Below are 26409 nucleotides of genomic sequence, written 5' to 3' on the forward strand. Positions count from 1 at the left end.
ACACCCTGTAATCAAAATATACTGGCCACCTGTCCGCGACGGCGTGTCTTGTAATATTATCGTTAATTGGGCATGTAGAGCAGCAAAAGGTTTTTCTTGGTGGCACTCATAGTACGGTCAGTGCTTTAGACAAAGTTAATCTCCTGTTGAAGACGCTTGTTTTTTTTTTGGCTTGACCCGGAAAGATAGCTAACTCAGCGTGGTAGATGCGGCAGCTTACAATGACTAGTACGTACCTAAACCTTACGAGCACTTTTTCATCAAAAAGAAAATAAGTTTATCGAAAAATTGCTACAGTGATTGCAGTCTCGTATCAAACCACATCTAATAGTGCATTTGCAGCAGCCTTGCCGTCTCTATGGCTATTGCAAGATGGTAACCACGAATGGTGACATAACGAGCATAGTGTGAAAGTGATGCACTGCTTTCGGTGCAATGGTGGTTACGCTTTAATTCAATGGCAACAAATTGAATCTCATGTTCTTGTCATTCTCGAGAATAATATGTGCCAGCCACAAGACACACTGGCAAAGTGCTTAGTCTGAGCATTTGCGCGTTTCTTTGCTTCCTGATAAGGATTGTCCGAGGATCATTTGACAAATATAAAAACTTGTTATGAACCTTACAGAGAACAACGTGTAGTGCCTTGAATGTACGGCATGTTAGATTTCCACCGTAGTTCATACTTTAATTTTGAAAAAGGTGATGAATTCATCGTGAGTGTGGACTTGATTCGAGAATTTTTGAGGCGCACATTTTGTCGAATTTTTCAACTGTATGCTTTTGTTCCGTTCTACATCTCACCTAACATCAACCTGTCTCATTGGTGCCAGGTTGGTCAAGTGAATGAGTTGGTTTGGTTAAATGAGATGAATTCATCATAAGTGTGGACCTAATTAGAGAATTCTTGAGACAAATCCTCTGAAATGTTTCAACTATATGTTTTCGTATTGTTCTACCTCTCACTTAATTTGAACCTATCCCTTTGGTGCCAGATTGGTCAAGTTAATGAGTCTGTATAAGGCATAGTCAAACATCTGGCGAGGGGTGTACGCACGAGCTATGAACATTGTTGTTCGGTATCCAAATGGCTGCCACATCTGGGTGGCTCTTTAGCCAACGGTTTGGCAAAAATAAAGCATCGTTTGGAAATGAGAAAACACAGCTTTGACGAGTTCCCTGAAGCCTGGTCCGGGGTACTCGATCTCTAAAATAAAACTTTTCTTTACAACTGCCTCCCCTGGCCATGTTTTTTTGTCATCTGTCCCTACAACAGCCGGCATGCTGGGGCTGTCTCGGATCCAGCAAAATCCATTCGCCATCAAAACAACCACACCGACGAGGAGCGTAGCAGACAGTACAGAAAACAAAGGTAAGGGAGTGAGCACTTGTTTTTTAGTAATAGAGGCATAACCCTCTTCTGGTATGCAAGAAATTAAATGAAATGAAACAGTTGCAAGACATTGCAGTTCTGTAAAGTGCGCCTAAATCTTCCATTTAAAAAAATTGTAATAATTCACCTCTGAAATATGCCACTCGGTTTGTGAGGAGGAAAGCTCCCGCAGGCATAAAAGCATTCTAATTTGTTTTATGTCTGGCCCAAATAATCTGAAACTGAATAAATATTTTTGTTTAACTTCTCATTCCAATAAAAGACTCTGCTAATCAGGCAAATTACTTTAACAGAAGCCTTAAAAATGGCTGCTTATTTGTGAGAAGGACATTTGTGAAGCCCATGTAAACATCATAGTGACTTTGCCTAAGCTGTGAACTGAGAAAATCTCGTTTCTCAGCCTAAGATGCACCAAGAGATACTGTTCATGAAACTGTAATATCTGCATAGGGTTCATAGCTTTCGAAATATAAATTTGTAAATTTCTGGTTTGGTAAGTCACAATGCAGTCACTTCTCAAATGAAAGTTTTTCTATTAGAGGCAACAGAAATATTCGAAATGGTGCAGCTGTAACATCATGTGAGCACGTCGGTGTTAGATGTAGCTTTAGAGAGAGAAGTTGGAGATGGCCCTGAATCGGAGCTTTATCTTAAAAAAAATGGAGAGCGGTATTCGTTACGTTTGCTCTGCATCAACTGAACAGTTGTTACATTTGTTGTCTATCTCTCCTTGCAGAGTCAAAGCCCATTGTTGCTCCACCCACCTTAGTTCTTGGCGCAGGTGAGTAACCCAGAAAAATTAGGGGAGTGGTGGGGGGAGGATTTTGCGGAAACGACTTAAGGGGCACCACTTTATAGTGGACAGAAAGACAGAATCAGATTTCGATAATTGCTGACTACTCAATTCTTTGAAAACCACTTGTGTTGGCAATTGCAGTGCCTAATCTTTACGTCATAAGATACACCTTATGTTCAACAAACAATACCTTCATAATAAAATATTGGGAGTGCAAACTAATGGGACGCAAAGGAGGAGACAAACGAGTGCACAAACTTTGCTCGTTTGTCTCCTTCTTTGCATCCCATTAATTTGTGCTCCCAATATTTTATTATGAATATGTATATAGCAATGAGCCCGCCTGTCAACCATTCTACAAAAAAATACCTTGTAAAGTGTAGAACGCTTAAAACCTACAACTGGCCTCACAGCAGCCTGCGTCCTGCTTTTGAATAACAGGGATGAAAATATTGCCGGGATCTGCTGAAACACTGCTTATATGGGCATGACTGCAGCTTGAATTTGTGTGACATATAAAAGAATATGCAAAACACTTGAAAAAGAGACTGGCGAGAGCTAAGACGTCTTGAGCAAAATGTTAATGCCGTCTTGTCTCTTCACGTGGGCCATGCTTTCGATGTTTCGCGAATTTGTGTTCTAGTTACGGAACACCAGCCTGCCTAAACGGCAACTGGACAAGATGGCGGAATGCGAATTTTGACAACTGCCAGAGCTCGCAGTCGAGTTAGCCCCGTGTCTTTTCGAGGTGACGTTCCCTATTTTGTGAGGAGCAGGTTAAGGGGTCAGCTGCCTTTGTCAGTGCAGTAGCGTGCAAGGTTGTTGTAGTACTGGGCTGAATCTGTACTCGTGTCCCAAGTCTACCCTGTTGGTCAGCGGTTATGGTGCCTAGTTACTGACCTTGACCTGAAGGTCGCACGCTCGATTCTGGCTGCGCCAGTCACACTTCGATGAAGGCGACTTGCTGCGTGATGTCAGTGCACGTTAAAGAACACCCAGGTGGTCGAAATTTCAGGGGCCCTCCACAACGGCGCGTCTCATTATGTCGTGGTTTTGGCTCGTTAAACCTCTGATGTGATTCTATTCTAAATTTTCTCTTAAATGAATTCTGGTACCATTGTGGACCTTGGCTGTATGGGCGTAGAATGCAGTGAAGTTTTAACATCCTTGCAACACATTTCTTTTGTAGGCCAGTTTGGTACATACTGAACGTGAAACAGCCTGCACGAGACAAAAAGTTAAAAGAAGCACACGTACATCCCTGCAAGGCTTGTGTTCCATTTTTTTACAGTGATGGCATTTCATTTGTTGCAGACAATGCCTGCGCAGTGTCATCATCCGGGAGCCGGATAGTGCTCCGGCCGTCAGCCCTTGCTTTCCAGGCTGAGAAGCTGAAGCAGACGTCGGGTGAGTTGTGGGTTCCGTACTTACCATTAGATCTGTGCAAATGAAAAAATTCAGAATGCAAAAAAAGCCTGAGTGCTGTAAATGAGTTCTGCGGAAACCTCTATGGTGGCGAAGGGTTAAGAAAGAGAAAAACGACTGCCATTCATTTCTGGCACCAAACCACTAGGAAATCAGTACGGATTTCTCAAAAAGAAAGGCTTCTTAGTTGCTGAAAAATTCGTCTTATTCCTGGGTTTTCAAGAAAGATCATTGTGAAGCGAATATTTTTACTCATGATAGAGCATGACGTATGTACTTCACAACACTGCACCGCTGCCACGCACACCGAAATCTAGCGTACTTCTTGAAGTTGTGGCTAGGCCCAGCTCCGACCAAGGTGCCACGATGCACGAGGAGAATTTGAACTTCACATGCAAGGACAATATGCCAGTGGACATGCAAGAACAAACGAAAAAACTGCAATGTGCTTTGTTGCAAGCACTGAATACCATCACCCGCTGACGACTCAGAACAGCGGATGGACATTTTACGCAGCAGAAGTGGATCAGCCAGCCAAGCTCGTCGTGCAGCTTGTTGCGCAGCGACTGCTCAGAGCACTGGTGGAAGGGGCTTGCAGTTTCGTCCGTCGGTGTCCCACAACGCTAGACCAAGCACACTGCACAAGATTTTTCACCATTTATTTATTTTCTATTTTTGTAAACTGTTACAGTCAAACCACTTTATGGGAGACATGCACTGGGAGCAGTTCTTGTCTCTTATAAGAGGTGTCTCTAATAAGCAGGGAGCCACATATGCGTTTTCTTATCAACCCCTGTTTCAGTGTAGGCACACTGCTGTCTCTTATACCTATTTGTCTATTACATCGTTGTCTGGGATGGAAGTTTGAATAGTAAAATTCCAGTGAGATGAGTGCGGCGAGTTGGGTGGGTTGGTAAAGATGAATGACTTCGATATTTTAGCGCCAAAAAACGGAGAGAAAAGAAAGAAACGTAGACAACATAAGCGCTAACTTCAAACCACGTTTATTTCTAAACACACATGAATATACATGAACTTAAATCGCAGGCATCTCACACCTTCTTCTTTTACAGATATAGTACTACCAATATCATACAAAAACAAGAAACATTTAAGAAAACAAGGAGGTAAACGCGCATGCGTAACTGAAATGAAGAAACCTTAGAAAAACTTACAACTCCTCGAAAAAACCCTATTAACGAAAAATACATTAACTGTGCAGGCTTATCTCGGTGAAACTAAGAAAAAATGCTCATTAGGAATGAAAATTCCCTATCGTGAAGGAATACAGAAGGTTGACTCATGCATTTAGCGTCATGTTTTTGGATGATGCAGGCATCAACTGTTTCTCGGGTTAGTGGCTCCCTGTGACGTAAGAGCACAGATGTTTGTTCAAGCAGGGGAGTACAGCCACACTGACGGCAATGTAATGCCAAGTGGGACGATGGCATACGTTGCAATAAGCTGTGGTGCTCGCGTAGACGGATATTGAGGCATCGCCCTGATTGGCCCACGTAAACGTGTTCGCACGAAAAGGGCGTCTCGTATACCACCCCTTTTACGCAGGACACGAAACGAATGCCATGTCTCAAAGTGCACTTGCTTTTATTACCACCTTTTTCACTCTCACGCTACTGTAGCCTCGAACGAATTCCCTTCAGCTTACTTTTGGCCGTAACACCAGTGTAAATTGAATTGAATAGCAAACACTGCTGTTAAAATGTTTGAAAGTTCAAATATTCACGCTGCCCTACATAGCATCTTTAAGGAAAGTAATAAATTTCATATTATATTATGATTTTAGAAACTTGAAACTATTTTAAGGGGGGACGCGGCACTTCCGGACCGAAAATCAGCCAAAAAATCGAGTTTTCGCGGACCTTCTTTTCGCGTTCCCGACATCATTGCGCACCTATTTACAAAATTTCATAGCCGAATACCATCAACTTTTATCGTTATTCAACTTTAAAAAACCGAAAACGGGCGTCCTGCCCTTTAAATTGAGGGCGAATAGCGCAGGTTTCGGCTCTACGATACGCGGGAACTACGCGCTCGATCGGCGCCATTTTGGTCTTGTTTGAAAGAACGCGTTTTCAGCTGTTTTTTTTTATTCAGTAAGCAACATTGAGCGTTTCCCCGGCTCGAAAAACGGGGCCTCAAAGACGAAGAGCCGCGCTCACTGCCATTGGCTAAACGGCGCACGTGACTGAAATGGCGCTTTCCGGTTGGCTGGAAGCTCGCGGCTTGCGCCTGCATACGCGACCCGACGCCATTTTCAAAGGGTTACCGCTGTGACGCCTCGAAATCGGCAGAGCACTCTGAAGCTTCTGATCGTATCGCCATGCCTGGAAACGCAAAAAAGTATCGGACCGTGCACGCATTTGGTCGCAGGAAACGCAAAGGTCGTGGGAGAAAGTCTACGAAGTCATCAGAGCCCTTGGTTGACTCCGACGAACGATGTGTCGACGCTCCGCGGCCGTTCAGCGATGGTGCGACCGAGCGCGTTGCCTCCGACGACGATGACGGTGAAGCGAACTCCGGACGACTACGAATCGACACCAAGGTGGTGACAAACGCCGAAGTTGAAGAAAATCATGCCCGGGAGAAAGCGACGCTCGACCGGCTTTCATCGGCGCCAGCAACTGCACGGAAAATTGACTTTTTCACCGCGAGTTGTAGCGAGGCAACCGCACAGGACTCGGACCACGCTGCTCCTTATCTGCTTATGCATCTAGATATCCTAAACGCGATAATGGGTGCCTTGTGTTGCAAAGCCTGCCACGGACCGGCTACGATCGTCAGAGGGGATCGGGACTACGGACTTGCCGTGAAAGTGCTAGTGCAGTGTGAAAGGTGCGGCGAGATCGCGAATGAATGGACTTCGCCCCGCGCGAACGGCACGAAAACGTGCAATCCGTTTGAAGTAAATCTTCTCGCTTCGAGGGCGATGGTGGCTACCGGCAACGGCCAAACGAAAATGAACGATATTTTCGCAACAATGGGCATCTCACATCGCGGTATGCACCACAAGACGTTTCAGCGGCATTTGAAGAACACGCTGGCACCCGCTGCAACGCGAGCGGCTGAGTCCGCTATGAGCGAATGTGCGGAAAAGGTTAGAACAATTTATGATGACTTGTGCTTCGGCCACCGGGGCAATATTGCCGTTAGCTACGACGGCACGTGGAAGACGCGAGGCCATTCTTCCCACATCGGCGTGGGCACAGTTATCGAATTATTTAGTGGCTACGTGTTGGACTACGTCGTTCTTTCCAACTTTTGCCTAGGCTGCGAGATGGGCCCAAAGCCTAGTAGTGAGGGCTATCAAGAATGGAAGGCTAACCACAAATGCCAAAAAAATACCAACAGCAAAGCGGGGCAAATGGAAGTGGAGGCGGCTCTAATTCTATTTCAGAGGTCGCTTGAACGCCATGGCCTGCGCTACACAACTATGCTGTCTGATGGAGACTCTAGGACATTTTGCGCCATACAAGACGCCAAGGTGTATGGTTACATTGACGTGCAGAAGGAAGACTGTATTAATCATGTACAGAAACGGATGGGCACCGCATTGAGAAACCTGGTGCAGAAACAAAAGTGCGATGGGAAAAGAGGCCTTGGTGGGAAAGGCAGGCTCACAGGTGAGCTGATCACCAGGCTGAGCACATATTATGGCCGGGCTCTGAAATCGCATGAAGGTGACGTGGGCGAGATGCAAAAGGCTGTGATGGCCACATACCGCCACGTCACCTCCACTGATGAATGCTCGGACCACAGTCTGTACCCAGCTGCTGAAACTTCATGGTGTCGGCACAATGCCGCAAAAGCAAAGGGTGAGCCCGACCCCAGGCATGCCTACAATCTACCGAAAGACGTGGCAGAGGCATTACTACCGGTTTATACCCGGCTTTCGGAAAGAGCCCTGCTTCAGAGGTGCGAACGCGGCAAAACGCAGAACTCCAACGAGAGCCTACATTCGGTAATCTGGAGTTTGGCCCCCAAGGAGCACCATGCGTCCCTGTTCGCTGTTGAAGCAGCTGTTGCAGAAGCAGTGCTGCGCTTCAACACGGGCAATTTGAATTCTGCAACGGCAATCTTAGGTGAAATGGACATGAATGCGACAAGTACTGGTGCCAGGAGAGCGAGAGAAAAAGACCACCGTCGCAGCATTGTCTCCAACAAGAAAAGAACAGCCTCATTGGAACTCCGGAAGCTAGTGAAGAGGAGGCATGAGCACAGAATGCATTCAGACTATGCTTCTGGTGCGTTTTGAGGTTGTCTTGTTGCATCTTCTGCAATAAAAATGTGTGCCCACGTTTTTTCTCGATTTCTCAAAACGACAATTTTCATGTGCTTCCCATTATGCCGGAGCAATATCTCTTGTTCTATCTGGGTTATCATTACGATTTCTTTTTTGTTTCGAAGATAAATGCAGGGGATGTGTCGTAAAGTAAGTTTTATTGTAATAATTTTTGGAGAAAATTCTCTAAATGGATCTTTTGTTTCAAGTGTAGATGGGGAAATTTTTCATGTCATATTCAACATCCCACAACTTTGCTTCGAAATAGCCCAGAACAATGATTTATACTTTATTGCACACTGTGAACATACCGAATTGGTTCTATAGGTTGCACATCAATATCCAAGTTACAGTTAATTAGCTAATTAGGCCTTAATTGAAAAAGTCGCAGTTCATTATATCTTTAAAACTAATTGTCACAGCAAAAAAAGAATTAGATTTTTGAAATCAGCAGTAAAATCTACATAGGCTCTCCAAATTTGACTGAGGTACTCGCAAAAATAAAAGAGTTTTTGGAAGGTGTAGCATCCCCCCTTAAGGGGGGACGCGGCCTTTGAAAACCGAAAAATCGCGAAAAAGTCGATTTTGGCAAACCATATATTCGGGCAGTATGTGTCATAAACTACCTTTTCTGTAAATATCAACGTCTAATTCGTCGCGAAACCATTTGAAATAAAGTTTAGAACATGCCGCGGCGGCCCTCGAGCGGCGCGCGAGCGCTCAAAATACCCCAACTTGGCGTGATCGCAGTTTCTCGACCGCTCGACGGAGCGCCGCCATTTTGGTGTTGTTTTGTTTGTGAATTCTTGCTCTTTCTTTCCCCGCCACCTGCATCGCCGGCGGCAGCGCAGGAGAGGAGCGAGCCGCTCATGATTGGAGGGCTCGCAAGAGCTTTCAAGTTTCCCGCGGCTGAGGCGCGCAGCTGGGATTGGGCGAAGCGCGCGCTCCCCAAGGACGCGGGGGAGCCCGCGACTGCCATTGGCTGCTGCGCGCGATGACGTAGCGCTCTTGCGCATAATGCGGCCGATGCGGCCGCTCGTCTGCTGCTCCTCCGTCCGGCGTCTTTGTGTTCCGCTCGCTTCCGTGTATCGTTGCAGCCGTTCGCATACTCTCCACGTTTCAACTGTCTTCGAAACGATTTTCAACCGTCTATACGAGACCGTTGTGTTCGCTCACGATGCGCCCAACGAAAAAGAAGACACTACAATCGTTCGGTGCAAGGAAGCGAGCTATGAAGCTTGTCCGCGCGGCGAGACTCTCCGCTCGCACGTGCGCCGACGGTGATCGCGCCGACGGTACCTGTGGGGCAGCTTCTGCTTCATCTACGCAAGAGAGTGGTCGCATCGACGCGCCTAGCAACGGGACTCCTGCTCCGCCGGTGCAAGAATTTGTCGTTACAAGTGCGCCTGGTGTCTCGTGCTCATCGACAGTGGCTTCCGCATCTTCTCTTTCATCGGCCTCGAGTGCGATCGGGTCGTCAACTGTGCATTTGCGAACAAGTTTCCTGACGTGCGAGGAGAAAGAGGCGGCGGATCAACAACGCGCTGCTGTGCAAAGAGAACTTGGCGCTATGCCAGCGACGGAGAGGAAATTTCAGGCAATGGAGCGCCATCATGAAGCTGCCACCGCTACAAGTGAAGGCGAAAAATTTTTCCTTGTGCAAATGGATGCCCTAGACGACCTGCTATCTCGGACCCCGTGCCACCGGTGCACCGCGATTGGGATGAAGGTACGAGGAGGCACCCAACTTGGACTTGCTGCAAAGCTTGAGCTAGTATGCTTGCATTGTGGAGTAGTTTCAAGCTCATGGAGTTCATCTCGTCAGGATGACACAAAGGCCTTTGATGTGAATGTAAGAGCCATTATGGCAACAAAACAAATAGGCAAGGGACAAACAGCTCTCAACGACTTTTGGGCAGCGATGAACACGTCCCATCGTGGCCTCCATCACAAGACTTTTCAGAAGCACCTGAAAAAATTCAGGAAACCGCAGACACAATGCATAGAAAATTTCTATGCAGAATCTGCTTCTGCTGTAAAAGCCACTTACAAAGAAATGGATCAATATTTCACCAGCGATATAACAGTTTGTTATGATGGAACATGGCACAAGCGTGGGCACACATCCCATATTGGAGTCGGGGCAATTATCGAATACCATACGGGCCTTATCTTGGACGCCGTTGTTCTGTCTAATCAGTGCCTTGGTTGCCAAGTAGGGCCAAAGCCTGGAGACGCAGACTATGCATGCTGGCTGGAGAATCATGTGTGCCAGAAAAACACCGACTCTAAATCAGGGAGAATGGAGGTTGAGGCAGCTATCATCCTCTTTTCACGCTCGCTGTCGAAGCACAATCTCCGTTACTTAACGCTCGTGTCTGATGGAGATAGTGCCACCTTCTCTGCCCTTGTACAAGAAAATGTTTATGGACTGGTCCCCATTTCAAAAGTGGAATGCCTGAACCACGTTCAGAAGAGGATGGGGACTGCACTTCGCAACCTTGTGCAGAAAAGTGACAAGGCTTTGGGAGGGAAGGGCAGGCTGACAAAGGCCCTCATCGACAAGTTGACAGATTATTATGGCTGGGGCCTACGGAACAATTCTGATGATGTGGCTGCAATGCGGCGGGCAGTGATGGCATCGTACCACCATGTGACGTCGACGGATGAGGAGCCGCACCACGACTTGTGCCCAGAGGGTGCAGACTCCTGGTGTCGTCACAATGCCAGCAAGATTACCGGTGTTCCACCTCCGAAGCATTCGTACAAGCTGCCACGCTATGTTGCAGATGCACTTCTACCCATTTATGAGAGGCTCTCACAGGCTTCTCTTCTGCAACGCTGCCTGGGAGCAAAGACGCAGAATGCATCAGAGTCCTTTCACTCTGTGCTGTGGTCCCTCATGCCCAAAGAGCAGCATGCGTCACTGATTGCTGTGGAGACAGCACTGCATGATGCAGTGCTAAGATACAATGCTGGCTGCTACAGGGCCGCCCAAGAGCTAGCTTCATCAGTGGGGCTAACACCTGGCCATTCAACGGGCAGCCGAGAAAGATTCTCTGCGCTTGAAAAAGGCTAAGAAGCGATCCCTAGAGAAGATGGAAAGGCGGCAAAGAAAGAGAGTGCCAAAGGACACCTCCAGTTACGCTGCAGGTTCATTTTAGAACTGCCTATGTGCTCAAAACTTTCAAACGTTGTTTTCTCAAAATGACTTTTTTGGCTAGTGAGGCTGCTTATTCCAGCCATATCTCTGGAACCACTCATTGGATTTCCATAAGTCTTTTTTTATTATGTACATGAATAAATTTCTGAGGGGGTGACAAGCCCATTTTTTCAATATATTGTGTGTGTTATTTATTATATTTAATCAAAATTTGATTGATAATATTCTAATCACGAACACAAAGTTTGATGGTCTGTTAAAACTTTTCAGCAAGGAAATTCAAAAATTCCGCCATATCCACGAAGTGAATGATGATGAGTGGGCGAAGCTCCGGAGGTAAACCTGGTAAACCATGAATCCTCTGTACATTTTGCCCACTCGATTTTATTACATCGCTCCCCCTAGCGTACGTCGCCGCACTAAATCGAACGATTGCCTTCAACCAATGACACGCGCCATATGTGACATCATTCCTATTTTATAAGATCTCGCGTCTTTCATCAACTACAAGTACCGCTTTCTAGTTTATAACATCTTGCATCTTTTCATCATCAGCTACAAGTACCACCATCTAGTAAACACTACAAGAACTAAACGAGAGGTGGCTACATACAGGAGACGGTACCGCCATCTAGTGAACACTGCAAGAACTAAACTAGAGGTGGCTACATACAGGGGACGGTACCGCCATCTAGTGAACACTGCAAGAACTAAACTAGAGGTGGCTACATACAGGCTACAGGGGACGCACAGCCCACGCCCTAAGGAGCTTCGCCCCTAAAAAAGGGCTCTGTTACCCCCTGGAGTATCAATCTGGGAATCATCATAGTTAATTTCACAGTTCCAGCACCTTTTGAAAGTTCTCCAGGCCTGGAATAAGAGAACCATGTGCACTACCCTGATACTCTGCTGTAACTTGAAAACCAGTGAACATAACTTGATGAAATTTTGTAGTTCTAATGCTTTTGCTATAAGTCTATCCTGAAAATTTCATTAAGATATCTCAATAAACAAAAAAGTTGGTATCCGATGGTAGCCTCCCCCCTTAAGAACATTAAGTGGAGCTTTAAGCCTGAGCCACACATACGCTTGCAAATGCATGTGCCCTCGTCCTCGGGCTTCTAACCATATGCAAACAGCACAAATGTGTCAAAATGTGGCGATATGTTCCGAAACAGATCTCTGTGTCGGGCTGGCCTTGCATTGTGTGCGCATGCATAGATGCGTGTTGGTGTGCGTGCTTGCAATCATGTGTCTGGACACTTGCAAGAGTGCATGTGATGCCGGCTTCGCGCAAAAAAACAAAACTTATGATATAAAGGAAGTTTCAAAGGATTGAAAAACCAAGTGAGACAGTAAAATCTTGATTATACGAATTGGTAAAGAGCAGGCAAATTTGTTCGCTTGAACCAAAACAAGCTAAAGCTTAACATGAACAAGAACTTTATTGGGGTCATTGCTGAAAATGTTCATGATGGTCTTACTAACCTTTCTGCCTTCTCTATCTCTCACAAAACCTCTTTAAATGAACAAAACCATGCCATGGTTTCTTTACTCACGCTGCTTAGGCGACGTAGCAAGGGAAACTCCGATAAGTTTTACCGCATTTTCGAGGCCAAGTGTGAACAGGCCTTCCTGTCACGTGCAAGCTGCGTTGCACTGCTCGCGTGCAGCGGTCAGTCGCGCGTCATAACATTCACGGTGGCAGGGGAAACCGTTCGTATAACATCGACTCATGATAAGTTTTGTATATTGTAGTCCATCAGAAGCAACTGCGCTGCTACTTCGTGACAACGCAAGACACAATTTTTTTTCCGAGCAAGTGTATTGACAAACTGCTAAACCTTATACAGTAGACTCTCAGTAAACGGAAATCTGTTAAACGGAACTATAGCTTCTGCAATGCTTGGTTTCGGGCTTGTATTCTGCACCCATGTTCACATCTCGGTAAACGAAACTCCTGTTAAATGGAACATATTTTTCCGGACCCTTCAGTTTCCACTTACTGAGAGTCTACTGTAAAATTCGCTACATCTGGTCATTCCCAACTGAAGATGTTCATCTGGTTAGATGGTGCTGTATTGTGCCTGGTTCGGCACTAGACAGAAATGTGACTATAGTTTCGGTGCGCCACCCGCACTACAGTAGCCAAACACCGGCTGAAATAACTTGGTTGCGCTTAAGTGTATGCGGGTACGTGCAGACGCGCATTGACAAGGGTTTCCGGCCACAGGGCCAATAAAGATGTTCGTTTTCTGGTGAATCTTTCTTTTCAAACTCAATTATTTGCACTTCCCGGCAGTTTCGTTGAGTCGGAACGAATGGTCTGCGACTGTGGTCGGTCCAAATAAGTGCATCTTTTATGGGATAAGTTATCATTCGTAGACGTCTGTAGTCAGCAGTGTTACCACAGCAGTCCTTACCTGCTGCTTTTCTTATGTTTGCATGCTGAGTAATGCCTGTGGTTAATAGGTCATGCTGCCTGTGCTTCTCTGGCACTAGTAATACCAACATTGTTCGGACCAGGTTCAGTGCATGTGCACCGTTACATCGTAAAGACTATAAAAGGATAGCTGGGATTGCTAGAGCCTTGGTTATGTATTGTAGAGTGTGCAAGTTCAGTTCCCACTGGTGGATTTGATTTTTCATCTTCCCATGATTTCAACCGATTCCCAATTTTTTGCATATATGTTCTTTGTATTCATAGGCATGCAGTGAACCAAATTGAGCACCTCAATTCCTGTCGTTTTCTTCTCCTTGAGTTTTAATTTTTCCTTTTGTGCGGGATGCACTATTGTTTTATGTGTTTTATTGTGAATGAGGCCTTGCAAGAGGTTGCTGCATCATCTTTAATACTGCTGTCTGCAATGTATGAATTTTATTACAGTATTACAGTATTACAATATTATTATTTTATTACGAGTTTTTTTATTATTATCTTGTTTCCCCCTTGCCCTCGCCCTTTTTTTTGTGTGGACAGATGTTGCATCCACGGAAACAAAGGACAACTTGGCCGCCGCATCTGTTCCCGGAGAACAGCAACAGCAGCAGATGCCGTCGGCTTCCAGGGACCTCCGCGAGGTGTCGTCAACGTGCGAGTCCACCACTGGCCCTGTCACGAACGGCACACGGACCAGTAGCGCGGGCTCTGGTGCAGAGGATGACAACAGCGGCAGCACCACAACCTCCAGCAGCAACGGCCGGGCCATCGGCGAGGGCAGCGGCAGCTTTGGCCTGGCCCTGGGTGACCTACGAAACGGCACGTCGTCGTCGTCAGACCACCTAGTGAACCTCAGCAGCGGCGCTGGACTTCTCAGCTCGGCAGCAGACGACGCGTGAGTGCTCGTGCTCTTGAGAGATTTGAAAGCGGAACAGTATGCTAGGGGTGCTCAGAATTCATGTTTGGCAGTACCGTATTTACTCGTGTAATGATCGCACCCCTAAATTTTGTCGTCTAAATTCGACTTTTTTTCCCCCGCGTAATGATCGCACCCTGAACTTATGTGCCAAGTCTAGCTGAACGCGCCTATCATTGTTTCTGTGATCTGAAAGCGGGCATCACTATGCTAATGCCGTACATTTACGGATTTAAGGGGGCACACGGGTCTTTGGGGCCAAAAAATTGCCCCAAAACGCATTTTTTTTAGATGTCATTTTTGAAATCTACAGGTATTTTTCTATTAGTTTGCTCAGTTTTTCCTCCGGAAAGTTGGTACTTGAGCAGTAACAGCTACTTATAAAAGCCGTACGGGCCCGATTTGGCGAGATTCTGACGCCAAAATGGCAATTTTTCAATAATTTCCCGCAGCTGCGCCACGGGCAGTATCGCAGTGATCTAGGTCTCATTTGAAAGCGCGGTCTTCAATTTCCCGCCACTCTGGCTCCTGTCCGCTCATTGGTAGAGTAGAAAACACGCGCCAAAAAAGAGCAAAAATACGCGTTCCTATTTGCCGGCGAGCGCACGTGACTAAACAACGCAACGCGATTGGCCGCAAGCGGCGTGTGTCGTCTGCTTCGTGCCGTCGGCGGCGCAGTCAGGCGCCATATTGCTCGGACTGAGAACGATGGATTAGCCAAGGATCGCGCGCGATGTGGAAAGCCGGAAGGAAATTCCACACAAGGAATCAGTACGGCAAAAAAAGAAAGAAGTCGCTCCTCGAGAACTTCAAAGGCCGTTCCGCGTCAGCGAGAAGCGCGGAACGAGCAAGCGACCCACCTTCCGTGGCCAGCAGCGAGGCCCCTGATAACATAGGCTTAGCACCTCCGCCGCCGCCCGCTCAAGATAACGCATCCGGCAGCGGCCGCGTTCGTCTTGACACAGCAGTGCTGCACCCGTTAGAAGTGGCAGAGGTGCGTCGCAACGCCGAAAACAAGCTGCAAGAGCTCGCTTCAACTGGAGCAACACAACGCAAGTGCGGCCTGTTAGCCTATATCGACGATGCCGCAGCCACGCCGCTGGACGAAACACGGTTTTTGATCGTGAGTTTGGACCAGCTGAACGAACTAATGCGTGCAGTGAAGTGCAAATTGTGCTCCGGTGATGTAAACATCGGCAAAGAGGACAGGGAGTACGGCCTTGTCGTAAAGCTAGTGCTTACGTGCGCGACCTGCGGCGATGTGTCGGTGGCATGGAGCTCGCCGCACGTTGACGGCGAGAGCAAGGCAAAGCCGTTTGCCATCAATGTTTTGGGCGCGCGCGCTATGCAGTCTACTGGCAATCAGCAAACGGCATTCAACGACGTTTTTTCATCGATGAACATTTCTTCGCGCGGCCTGCACAACAAAACGTGGCAGAGCTACGTGAAGACGAAACTGACGGCCGCAGCTGTTCGTGCGTCGGAAAAGCTGACCGCGGAGTGCGCGCGATCGGTTCGGGAACTGTACGCGGAACTGGACCTCGGCAACCCGGGCAACATCGCTGTGTCGTACGACGGTTCCTGGATGACGAGGGGACACTCGTCGCACATCGGAGTCGGCACAGTTATCGAGTTGTTTACGGGGCTTGTGCTCGATTATGTCGTGTTCTGCAATTTTTGTGCCGGCTGCGAGCGGGCGCCTAAAGAAAGTGACTCGTCCTACGACGAGTGGAAAGCGAACCACCACTGCCAGAAACACAGCACAAAAAAAGCTGGAGAGATGGAAGTGGAAGCTGCCCTCATTCTGTTTCAGAGGTCGTGGGAGCGTCATAAGCTGAGATACACTACAGTTCTTTCTGATGGCGACTGCCGCACCTACCCTGCTTTAAAGGAAGCAGATGTGTATGGTTTTATAAAGGTAACCAAAGAGGAATGTGTGAACCACGTCCAGAAGAGGATGGGCACGCAACTGCGCAATCTCCCCAAGCAGAGGCCAGCTGGCTCTGAGAGCCTCAGTGGTAGGGGGCGGCTGACTGGTGACCTGGTTAACAAATTGACCTCTTACTATGGCTGGGCCATCAAATCTCACAAAGGGGACGTGCCAGCCATGCACAATGCTGTGATGGCCACATACCACCATGTGACGTCCAATGATGCCGTGTCCAACCACAGCCTGTGCCCTACAGGTCCTGACTCATGGTGCCGCCAGAACGCTGCCAAGGCCAGGGGTGAGCCGGCCCCCAAACACCGCTACAACCTGCCGCCGCATGTCTGTGAGGCCTTGCTTCCAGTGTACGAACGCGACAAGAAGCTGCTGGAGCGCTGCCAGCGAGGCAAGACTCAGAACAGTAATGAAAGTCTCCACTCTGTGATTTGGTCGCTGGCCCCGAAGGAGCGCCATGCATCACTGCACAGTGTAGAAGCTGCGGTCACCGAGGCAGTGATGAGGTTTAATGCCGGAAGTCAAGTAACATCATCCAAGATCCTCAAAGAGCTGTGCTTGAACCCCGGCCTACTGAGTAGCAAACGCATGGCTGAAAAAGACCTCCGCCGAACCAGGTACTCTACCTGCAGAAAATGTGCAGCAGACGCTCAAGAAGCGGCACCTGGATGCCAGCAGTCAAGGGGACTATGCTTCTGGGGCCTACTAGTCATTTCGCTCCAAAAATGTACAGAATGTTTTACCGTTTACATTAAACAAGGCACCCTTGTGTTTTTTGCCATTTTCTCAAAATGCATATTTTTGACGTTTAGGAAATTCTTGAGAGGTACATCTCGGCACGCGGTGCAGCTAGAAAGATAATTTCTTTTGCATTGTCAAGCTGAATGTTTAAACCTTGAAGTAAGGGAAACAGATTTTGCATTTCACGTTTCAATAATTGTTTAATTAGCATTGTTTATAACTGGTTAGCAGGCATACTTTAAACCGAGAAATTAGAATTGATGTAAACTTGCATGTGTGATTGCCAGACAAAAAAACTGCTTCCGTCATTTCATTCTCCACAACTTCTAGTATCTATTCATGCCATGCTGGTAATTTTTTGTTGACTAGTTTTTTTCCATTGTTCTCAAGAACAGTCACGAAAGATTTTTAATTATCACAGGAACTAATTAGCTTACATCAAAACTAATTGGATATTTGAAATCAGCTAAAAAAACTGAACAAGCCCATGGAGTTTCATTAAAATTGGTTGGAAAGCAAAAAAAAAAGTTTCTAAGACCAGTGTGCCCCCTTAACTGAAAGCATTCCTTATTTAGATGGAAGAAACTGTTCTGACGCGCGTGACAAACTCGCAACCTCTGTAACTGACGCAAAGAAGGAAAAAAATGCGGTGGCTTCGCTCCACAGAGTGGTTCGCTCAAAGGGCCGCCATGTTTGTTTTGACATTCCCGCACTGTTACAGCGGCGGCCGCCTGTTGGTCGACCTGTGTTCATCCCGCAGCATTGTTTTTTTTTCCTGAGACCAAGTTTTTGGTTTTTTGTGTGTGCTTTGTGATCGTCTGTTGAAGCGCCGTTTCACCATGGGGCAGTATGCGAGCTTTACTGCCGCGTTCAAGCTGAAAACGCTTGACTACGTGATAGAGCATGGCAACCGCGCTACCGGCAGACATTTCGGCGTCGACGTAATCCTGATCCGATATTGGAAAAAATAGCACGACGAGTTCATGGCTACTAACAGCACGCAATGGGCTTTCCGCCGACCCAAATCCGGCAAGTTCCCTGACATTGAAAAGGCAGTCCTCGAATACGTGAAGGACATGCGCAAGGACGCTTATTCAGTGTCATTAGACATGATACGGACGCAGGCGTGCACAGTTTCCCGGAGGCTGGGAGTAGCAACAAAGAACTTCCCCGCCAGTTCCTGCTGGACGACACGCTTATGCGGCGGAATGGACTGTCGCTGGCATTTCCGACGCGCTCGACGGAACTGAAGATGACCCTCTGTGGGACAGTGAAGACACTGCCAGTTCCGACTGGGAATCGTGCTGCGACGACACTGTCGCCAGTGATGCTTAGGAGTCTGAATGAACGTTATGGGGTCCGAGAGGTAAAAAATAAAAGGGCAGTGCGCCATGCATGTAGCTCCTGCGTAATGCGAGCATTTTATTACAAAGGTAAGCCTTAATTTGCATTTAGTTTTGGTTATGTTCATGATAGCTACCGTAAGAATTCTGATTAGCGACTTTTTTGTAATGCGAGTATATACAGTATAATAAACGTCGGTGAATTTTATTTCCTTGGTCAAAAACTTTGATGATAAGTGTACATGTTGGACAAGTTTCACAAGGTAGAGCATTGGGACAGTCGGACCTCAGTTTAACTATATCTACTAGTTAAGCAAAAAGCTCATTGATTCAAACTTTGTGGCACCAAAAATAACATCCAGATTAGATGAAATGTGCAGTTATCGAAAGTAGCTATAAAGCGTTGAACAAATGTGCAATAAATTAGTACACTCATTTTTTTGATAGCTTTTTATAGAAATGAATGTTTTGTATGTATATTGGTGTTTGAAAACAATTTTAGTACCTTTTTTTGGTGATACAAAATTTTAGGTGATGGGAATACTTTTGCTTCCTGTTCAAATGGGTATCACTGAAATTCTACTGTTTGCAGTAGAACCTTTTCAAATAGAGACATGGGGATCAGTTCTTATTCCTTATGTAAGGTATCTCTTGTAAGCAAGGCACTGTGGTTTTATTTTGTCATCAGTGCCTACTTCATTATGTCAGCACACTTGTGTCTAATACATCAGTCTGTTATAAAGGGGTCCTAGTGTATGTACATGCACACGTACAAATTCATGCATAAACATTTGAAAGGGTAGTGAGCCCCTCTGCCCCGACCTGGACTATAAAATTTTCTGGCCGTGCCGCTGGTCGGGATTACAGTGTACTAGAATATACTGGGTAGTGGCTTCTCGCACACGCAAAAGAGTTTTCAAAACCAATTGGATCGGTTGCCCTTGGCCGGTTTCTCTCGCACGCGGCTTTGGTATAGCGAAAAATGGCAAAAAAAAATCGATTTTTTAAAAATCAAGTTTTCAGTATCTGTAACCCTTTTTCTATGTGATTCCAAAATATCTACAGTTAAAACCGCGCAGAAGTGCTTCAAAAATTTCGTTTCACCCTCCTAGGTAGTGAAAGTGTTTCTGGAAATGGAGAGAAAACATTGATTTTCAAAAAATTACATCTTCGCGAGGGCACGGTCAGGAGGTGTCTTTTTGGATTCATCGGAAAGAGCGTTTCTCCGTGTTGAAGTTTCACACCTTAGCTGGCTGCCCATTAAAAAAATCACAGCATATCCACGGAGTGAATGATGATGAGTGGGGCAAAGTGTCCGCTAGCCTGCCCATGCTTCCGCCTGTCCGTTCGTTCTTGCTTTCGTTCGTCCGCTTGACCATCCATGCCTCCGTCCGTCTGTCCATGCCTCCGTCTGTGAGCCCCTCCATCCATCTGTCCGTTTGTCCGTGTGTCTGTTCATCCGTCTGTCTGTCTGTCTGTCTGTCTGTCCGTGGGTCCATCTAGTGGACAGTCCAAGTACAGCGATCTCCCATCTTGCCTCCTTTGTGACACGTACGCACTCTAGAGCAGGTATGTGCCACCGGTGGCTACGTACTACAGTCGAGCCCACATATAACGAAAACGAACTTTCGCTTAAAACGAACAATATACGCGTGACCATCAAAATATACATTGTTTCAATGGCACAAAATCGCACTTACAACGAACGTCTCTGAGCGCCGCTGATCGGTTACAGCGAACGGAGTCAGCGGTCTGCCGACTTCCCGGGAAACCAATTTCGACCACTGATCAGGCATCAGCGAGGTGCCCACACATTCTTATTGTTAAACGCCGATTCTGCCTCCGCGCCCCTCTAGGTGCCGCTCTCCCCGACCGCTTTTTGTTACGCACCCCTCCGTCCTTTGTCCCCCCGCTACTCTGAGCACTCCGCATCGCCAGACGAGGCCCGTGTTTTCTTACTGCCACCGATCTTTTGAAGACCGGTCGGCCACATACCCTGTTTTTAATCGCTGGTACTGTCGTTGGCGTCACCGACCTGGAGTGACCAGACCATTTGCCAACATCGTCGGCCACCTACTGTATCCGATAGTCTGCGTCTAGTGCACGCGCGTACGCTACCCCACCAACTCTGATAATTTGCAATTCTTTTCGTGTTTAAGACTTGTTCTCGCTCACTTCGCACTCGGCTCAGCATGCCTTCCGCGCGCGTGCCGAAGCACAAAAACGGCTGTTAATTTGCGTGGAATGAATTGCAAAATATCGAAGTTCGTGAGGCCAGGCAAACCCGCCGGCGCAACAAGACGATTTTTTTATCACGGCCTACAAACAACGTCCATGGAACCACTGCAACGTCCATGGAACCACGTCCATGGAACCACTATAGTATGTTCAACTATAGCAAAACCGGAAACTAACATTACCGTCAAGTGGTTCCCTGCGCACGCCGGGGAGCTGGACGTGGGCCCGAACCGCAACGAGGAGGCAGATACGGAGGCACACGCGCTAACTAGCTGCGGGTCTCTGTCAACGCATTCCTCGGAGCCGCAACGACCCGATGCCGAAGACGGAGAGTATTTTATCACAACCTACGCCGACGTTCTGCAGTGGTACAGAACGAGCAGACGCCTCTACCCACCGCCTCACCGAGACCTACAACGCAGAGAAGCAGCCACACTACGGCAGCTGCAAGTACAAGCAATATGGACCCCTGTCTGGGCAAAGCACGTTTGCCCGGAGGTCTACACCACTGATGTATGCCAACACTGCAAGAAGGTGCGAGTCACCCAGAGACACCTCCTTTGGGACTGTGCACCACCGCCGGGTAACCAAGAAGTAATGCCAACTGCCATAAGCAGCAAAATAATCAGCCGAGAGCCAGGCAATCAAAGAGACGTGGTCCAGCAGGTGCTTAGCATCCTGGAACGCCAGCGGCCGAAAGCGGCGCCCCCACGGGTTTGACGCGAGTAGGTTGCTGCTCCGGGACGTTCGAGCACACTAGTGTCTCGCTTTAATCCCCCTACCCCTTCCCCCTTTATGCCGGATCGTCAATAAAGTTGTTTCACTCACTCACTATCACGGCCGCCGATCGAGGCGGCCATGATTTGACTTCTGCGCGCGCTGGCACTCTTTTCAAGTTTTTCTACGTGCGAGTTTAGCGGACCTTTCAAGCAAGCTACCCAACCTGCCTCCTTCCCGTGTGTTTTGGTTTTCAAGGTCGCCCGCCCGCCGCAACCTCCTCCCTCTTTATCGCACGGAGGAAGGAATCTTTCATGCCCCCGTGCTTTATTGCAACTCCTTGCCTTTCTCTCGCAAGTCTGCTCTCCCCTCTTGATCCCCTCGCTTGTCTGCTCTTCGCCCGAATCCATCGCTCTGCGACGCCCGCCACGCTGGCTCGAGTTAGTTTTGTTTTCCAACTGGAAATGAGCCCAGAGCTGTTCCGTGCGTGTGTGCGTCTTGCTCGCTCTTGGTGTGTGTGTGTGGTCATGATGGCCGACGGGAGGACTAGCACGCTTTTCAAGCCGCTCAACAAAACGTCGAAAGTGTGACCGCTTCGCTTGAGCGTAATCCGCATGTTAGGTGCCGCATTGCGGAGCGCTTGCTCATAGATGTTGACCACCTGGCAGCTAACTTGCCACTTCAGGCGTCCCGGTATTCAGCTGTGGAGGTGGTGAATATTTCGTGGGTGGCAGTGACGGCTAAATGTGCGCGAAACTATTTTCGCGAGGCCGACTTCGTCGATTGTCGGGCCCGATGCCGAGCCTGAAGCTTCCGAACAGGACCACTGCGGCGGCGATTTGTGGCAGTGCGTCGTCGACTCCGACCTAGGAGAGCGGGTGGGACAATTGTTGCGATGATTTCATTACGGCCGATGATGATGCCGACACTGCGGAACCGTGCATGGATTGGGGCATTGTGAATGTAGTACGTGGCGAGAGCGATTTGGAGAAATCGGATTGCGAGAACGACGAAGCTTTAGAGCCAGCGCCTCATACAGCATATGCCACGGGCCTCGGCGAACGAGCAGCCTGCCGTTTTAAATAAACTTGAGACCGCCCTTATAGTTTCTGCTCTTCGAAACATGTGCATCAAAAACTTATTTGGTGCAAAAAAAGTTTGTGTTTTCACTCGCAACTTTTTTAAAAAGCTGTGTTTCATTTACTACGAACTTTGGGATACAGCGAACGGACGCTGCGTCAGGCTCAGGTTCGTTATAAGCGGGCTCGACTGTACTACCGTATAAACCGGAATGTAAGTTGAGATATTTTCAATGAAATAATAAGCTAAAGTGGCCCCTCGTCTTATATAGTCGTCTTATATAGCAGTATCTAGCCAAAAGTGTGCCGCTGTCTGGCAACATGTGGCTTGCATGTGCTTGAGAAGCCGGATACGGCCATATCCACATCCAAATCCAATCACAAGCTCTTTTTTTCATCTTTTCGTCTGTTTTCTTTGTGTTCATGATTTGCTTCCGATCTGTTCCGAGTTTTCGCTCCGCTTGATATTGCGGTGCATTTTTAGTGGTCTTTTTTTTTTTCGTTCACTGAATATGAGTAGCGGTGCGAGGAGGCAGTACTCAGCTGTGTTTAAACTAGATGTTGTTGAGTTCGCAGAAGCGAACGGGAATATGGCTGCTCAGCGCCACATTCGGAAAAAAGCGTGCGCTATTGGAGGGCACAGAAAGGGAAGCTGCAGATGTGCAATCCTAGAAAAATGTCATTTCGTGGACGAAGTGCTGTTCATCCGCAGCTGGAGGATAAGCTAGCGGACTTTGTGCGGGAAGTTCATGCGCGCTAGCTGCCAGTGTCCGTGGATACCATTCGCAAGAAAGCCGTGGAACTCGCTCTAGAAGCTGGATTCACGAGAGAAGAGTTCCGTGCACCAAACTCTTGGGTGCGTTGATTTCTGCGACGCAAAGGATTTTCTCTCCGGCGGCGCACATCCATCTGTCAAAAGTTACCGGAGGAGTTCGAGGACAAGCTCATAAACTTTCAGCGCTTCGTGAACCGGCTTTGGGAGCAAAACGACTACATGATGGGGCAGATTGGCAACGCCGATGAGACCCCGTGTGGTTTGACATGCCTTCCTCGACCACGATTACGCAGCGCGGCGCCAGGGATGTGAAGCTGTTGTCCACTGGCAACGAGCACTCGCGCTTCACCGTCATGCTGGCATGCACGGCAGAACGTAGAAAGCTTCTGCCCTTCGTCATTTTCAAACGCAAGACAATGCCGAACAAAGTGTTCCTGCCTGGTGTTGTTGTTCGCGTCAACAAAAAGGGATACATGGACGAGGCCATGATGCTCGAATGGACAAGAGTGCTGTGGAATCGTCGGCCAGGTGCACTGCTGCGTCTTTGCAGCATACAGTGTTGGATGCGTTTCGTGGCCACTTAACTGACTCAGTGAAGCACGCACTCGGCAACGGGAAAACGGACCTCGCCGTGATACCAGGCGGTACGACGTCCACCCTCCAGCCGCTCGACGTTGTGCTAAACAAGCCATTCAAGGACCGAGTGTGGCTGGAATACCAAAGGTGGATGTCCGGTGACAACCCCAAGACAACGACGGGCCGCCTACAAAGGCCTCCGCTTACGACTTTGTGGCTGGGTGCTTTTCGCCTGGCGTTCCTTGCCGGATTCCATGGTGGAAAATGCTTTCAAGAAATGTTGAATCAGCAACTCGCTGGATGGCACTGAAGACAACACACTGTGGAAGGCGGCCAACGACAAACTCTCGTCTTCAAAAGACAGTGGTGCTTCGTCGGACCAATAGGAGCAGTTGCGATGGTGGTTAAGGGAGCTCCGACGATCGGGGTGCGGTGCGCCTAATTTACTATTAAATGTGGTTCGACAGTTTTGGGTTGTTTTCCTTTTTTTTTTCTTTTTTGGTAACCTGAACTTGGGGGGTCGACCTATATTCTCACTCGACCTATAGTCCGGTTTATACGGTATTTAGCAGTAAAAAAAAAATCACAGCTTTGCCGCAAAGGTGAAGCAATGAACGCGATAGCAGCAAAATGAAAGGTCAAGCGCAGAATTGAACTGTCTTCTCGCGGCTAAATTGGTATTCTTTATGCTGTGGAAGGCTAGTTTGCTGAGAGTAGCAGAATTGTTTCTCACTTCAGTGGACCTATACTATACACTCAAACCTAAATGCAACGAAACATCGATTGTAAAGAAGTAAATAAAAAATAGTCTTGCAAAGATGCACAGTGTCTTGCAAAGATGCACAGTGTCAGGAATAACCTTTATAATGAATTTTCGGATATAACAAACTTGCTTTCTAGTAACATGCAACTTTGTTATAGTATAGAGTTTTGAGTGTGCTTTGCAATCTCTGCTGCAGGAACCACTCGCCACACGCAGCAGCGCCCCCTGATGGGTTTGTCTTTGGTGAGAACCTGCGAGAGCGGGCTGCGGTAAGTAACCTTGTTTGCAATTTAGCTTGCCTCCTTTGCCGTTACTCGAAGATAAATACTATTCGAGGACTGTGGGTATTGATAAATGGCTGTCATTTCGATTGTTGAATGCCCTCGCATGGTTTCCTTTTTTTCTGCTGCACAATAGTAGGGGTTCACTTAAATCTAAGTTGACTGACAACTTTGTAAGCGCATTGAATTGTCTTCTGGCAACCCTCTTATCAATAGTTTTGCCATCAAAGGTGCGTCATTTTGAGAAGAGATGGAGACCCAAGTTTAATATTTAGATTTGGTGGCCAAAATTGTCACATCCGGATGTTAGTGGGATGCCATAGATTTGTCGTTTACTTTTATTTTGTATAATTTTGTGCTTCCTTATGTCCTCGTTGGTCTAGTCAATGTTCTGCACTCAGGATCTTGGCTTTATTCCACGTAGAACGGTGCTTAAAAGCCACCTTCGCTGCAGTACACTGGTGTCCTGTGGAAGAGTGTAATATAATTGGGAAGGGGCTGTTAGCGCCAGGCACGGGACACACCACATGTTGTTTAGCTACTCGTGCGTGTATGCCCCCCCATAATTATGAATACTTGTATGATCGCTGACATCCATTATAAGGTTACTTTAAATCATTTGGAGCAGCGAATGACATTTCTGCTGCCTTAAAAAAAAAAAAAAAAAACTTGTGTACCATTTTTTTTTTTTTTTTGCTACCTCTACACTAGGGTTTTACGAAGCTCCGGAATTTCAAGGTCGCCAGCATGGCAGAGTCACATTTGAATTCGCAGAGTATTTCAAAGGATTCAACAGGTGCGAGAAATGCTCATGTGGACTTCGATCATCATTGTTTGCTAAGTGGAGTAATTCAGGATACTACTTCTATTGTAAGAGCAGTGCTCATGTCCTCTCTGCTCGATTTAGGTGAATTGAATGTTTTGTACATACATTTCTTTCTAAATGTAATTTTTTTATACTGCTTTAAATTTGGTCTTACGTGATAATTTTTTTCCCCTATAGCCTAATCCAGATTTAGATTTTAGTGCTCCAGAAGTAGCATTTTGCTGCTCCAAAAATTGCTGCCAATTCTATTTTGGCTGTTGCATCCTCGTTTCATGTGACCCTAAGCTTTTTTTCATAAATGCACATGTCTTTAATATTCATTAGTGTCGCCGAATTGAATGATAAGTACTCAGGCAATGTAGCACAATTCCTTACATGCTGCAGAACTTCGAAGACACCTCGTCGGACTCCTCGGTTGCGCCAACGTCGACAGAGCTCTCCTTCCAGCAGTTCCAGCAACAGGCCAGTGGAAGCACCGTTGCCGCCACGGAGCAGCCTGTTGATGTCTCATCTGCAGGTGAGTGGAAAGCTGTTGCGTTGACTACCGAAGAAAATGAAAAACCTGACAATAGGGCTGCTTGGTTCAGCGTGATCCCTTTGCTTTGTTCAAACTATAAAAAGATCGGATACCGTGAGAAAACACAGTTGCACAACACAGTGGTGTGGCTACTGACTATTCAATGTGGTGACAAACT

General features: G+C 47.3%; 1 protein-coding gene across 2 annotated transcripts in view; it reads left to right on the forward strand.

Moving 5' to 3' along the window:
* The window catches only part of RanBP3 (ran-binding protein 3), a 198080-nt gene that overhangs the window by 145183 nt on the left and 26488 nt on the right, over positions 1–26409 (forward strand). For both annotated transcript variants that reach the window (XM_075875757.1, XM_037431941.2), the window contains 6 exons: positions 1277–1372; positions 2130–2174; positions 3504–3596; positions 14058–14412; positions 24804–24876; positions 26099–26231. In XM_075875757.1, coding sequence (XP_075731872.1) covers positions 1277–1372; positions 2130–2174; positions 3504–3596; positions 14058–14412; positions 24804–24876; positions 26099–26231 — 795 coding nt within the window. The remainder of the gene's footprint in view (positions 1–1276; positions 1373–2129; positions 2175–3503; positions 3597–14057; positions 14413–24803; positions 24877–26098; positions 26232–26409) is intronic.

This window comes from Rhipicephalus microplus, chromosome 10, assembly GCF_043290135.1.
Source record: "Rhipicephalus microplus isolate Deutch F79 chromosome 10, USDA_Rmic, whole genome shotgun sequence".
Taxonomy (NCBI): Eukaryota; Metazoa; Arthropoda; class Arachnida; order Ixodida; family Ixodidae; genus Rhipicephalus; species Rhipicephalus microplus.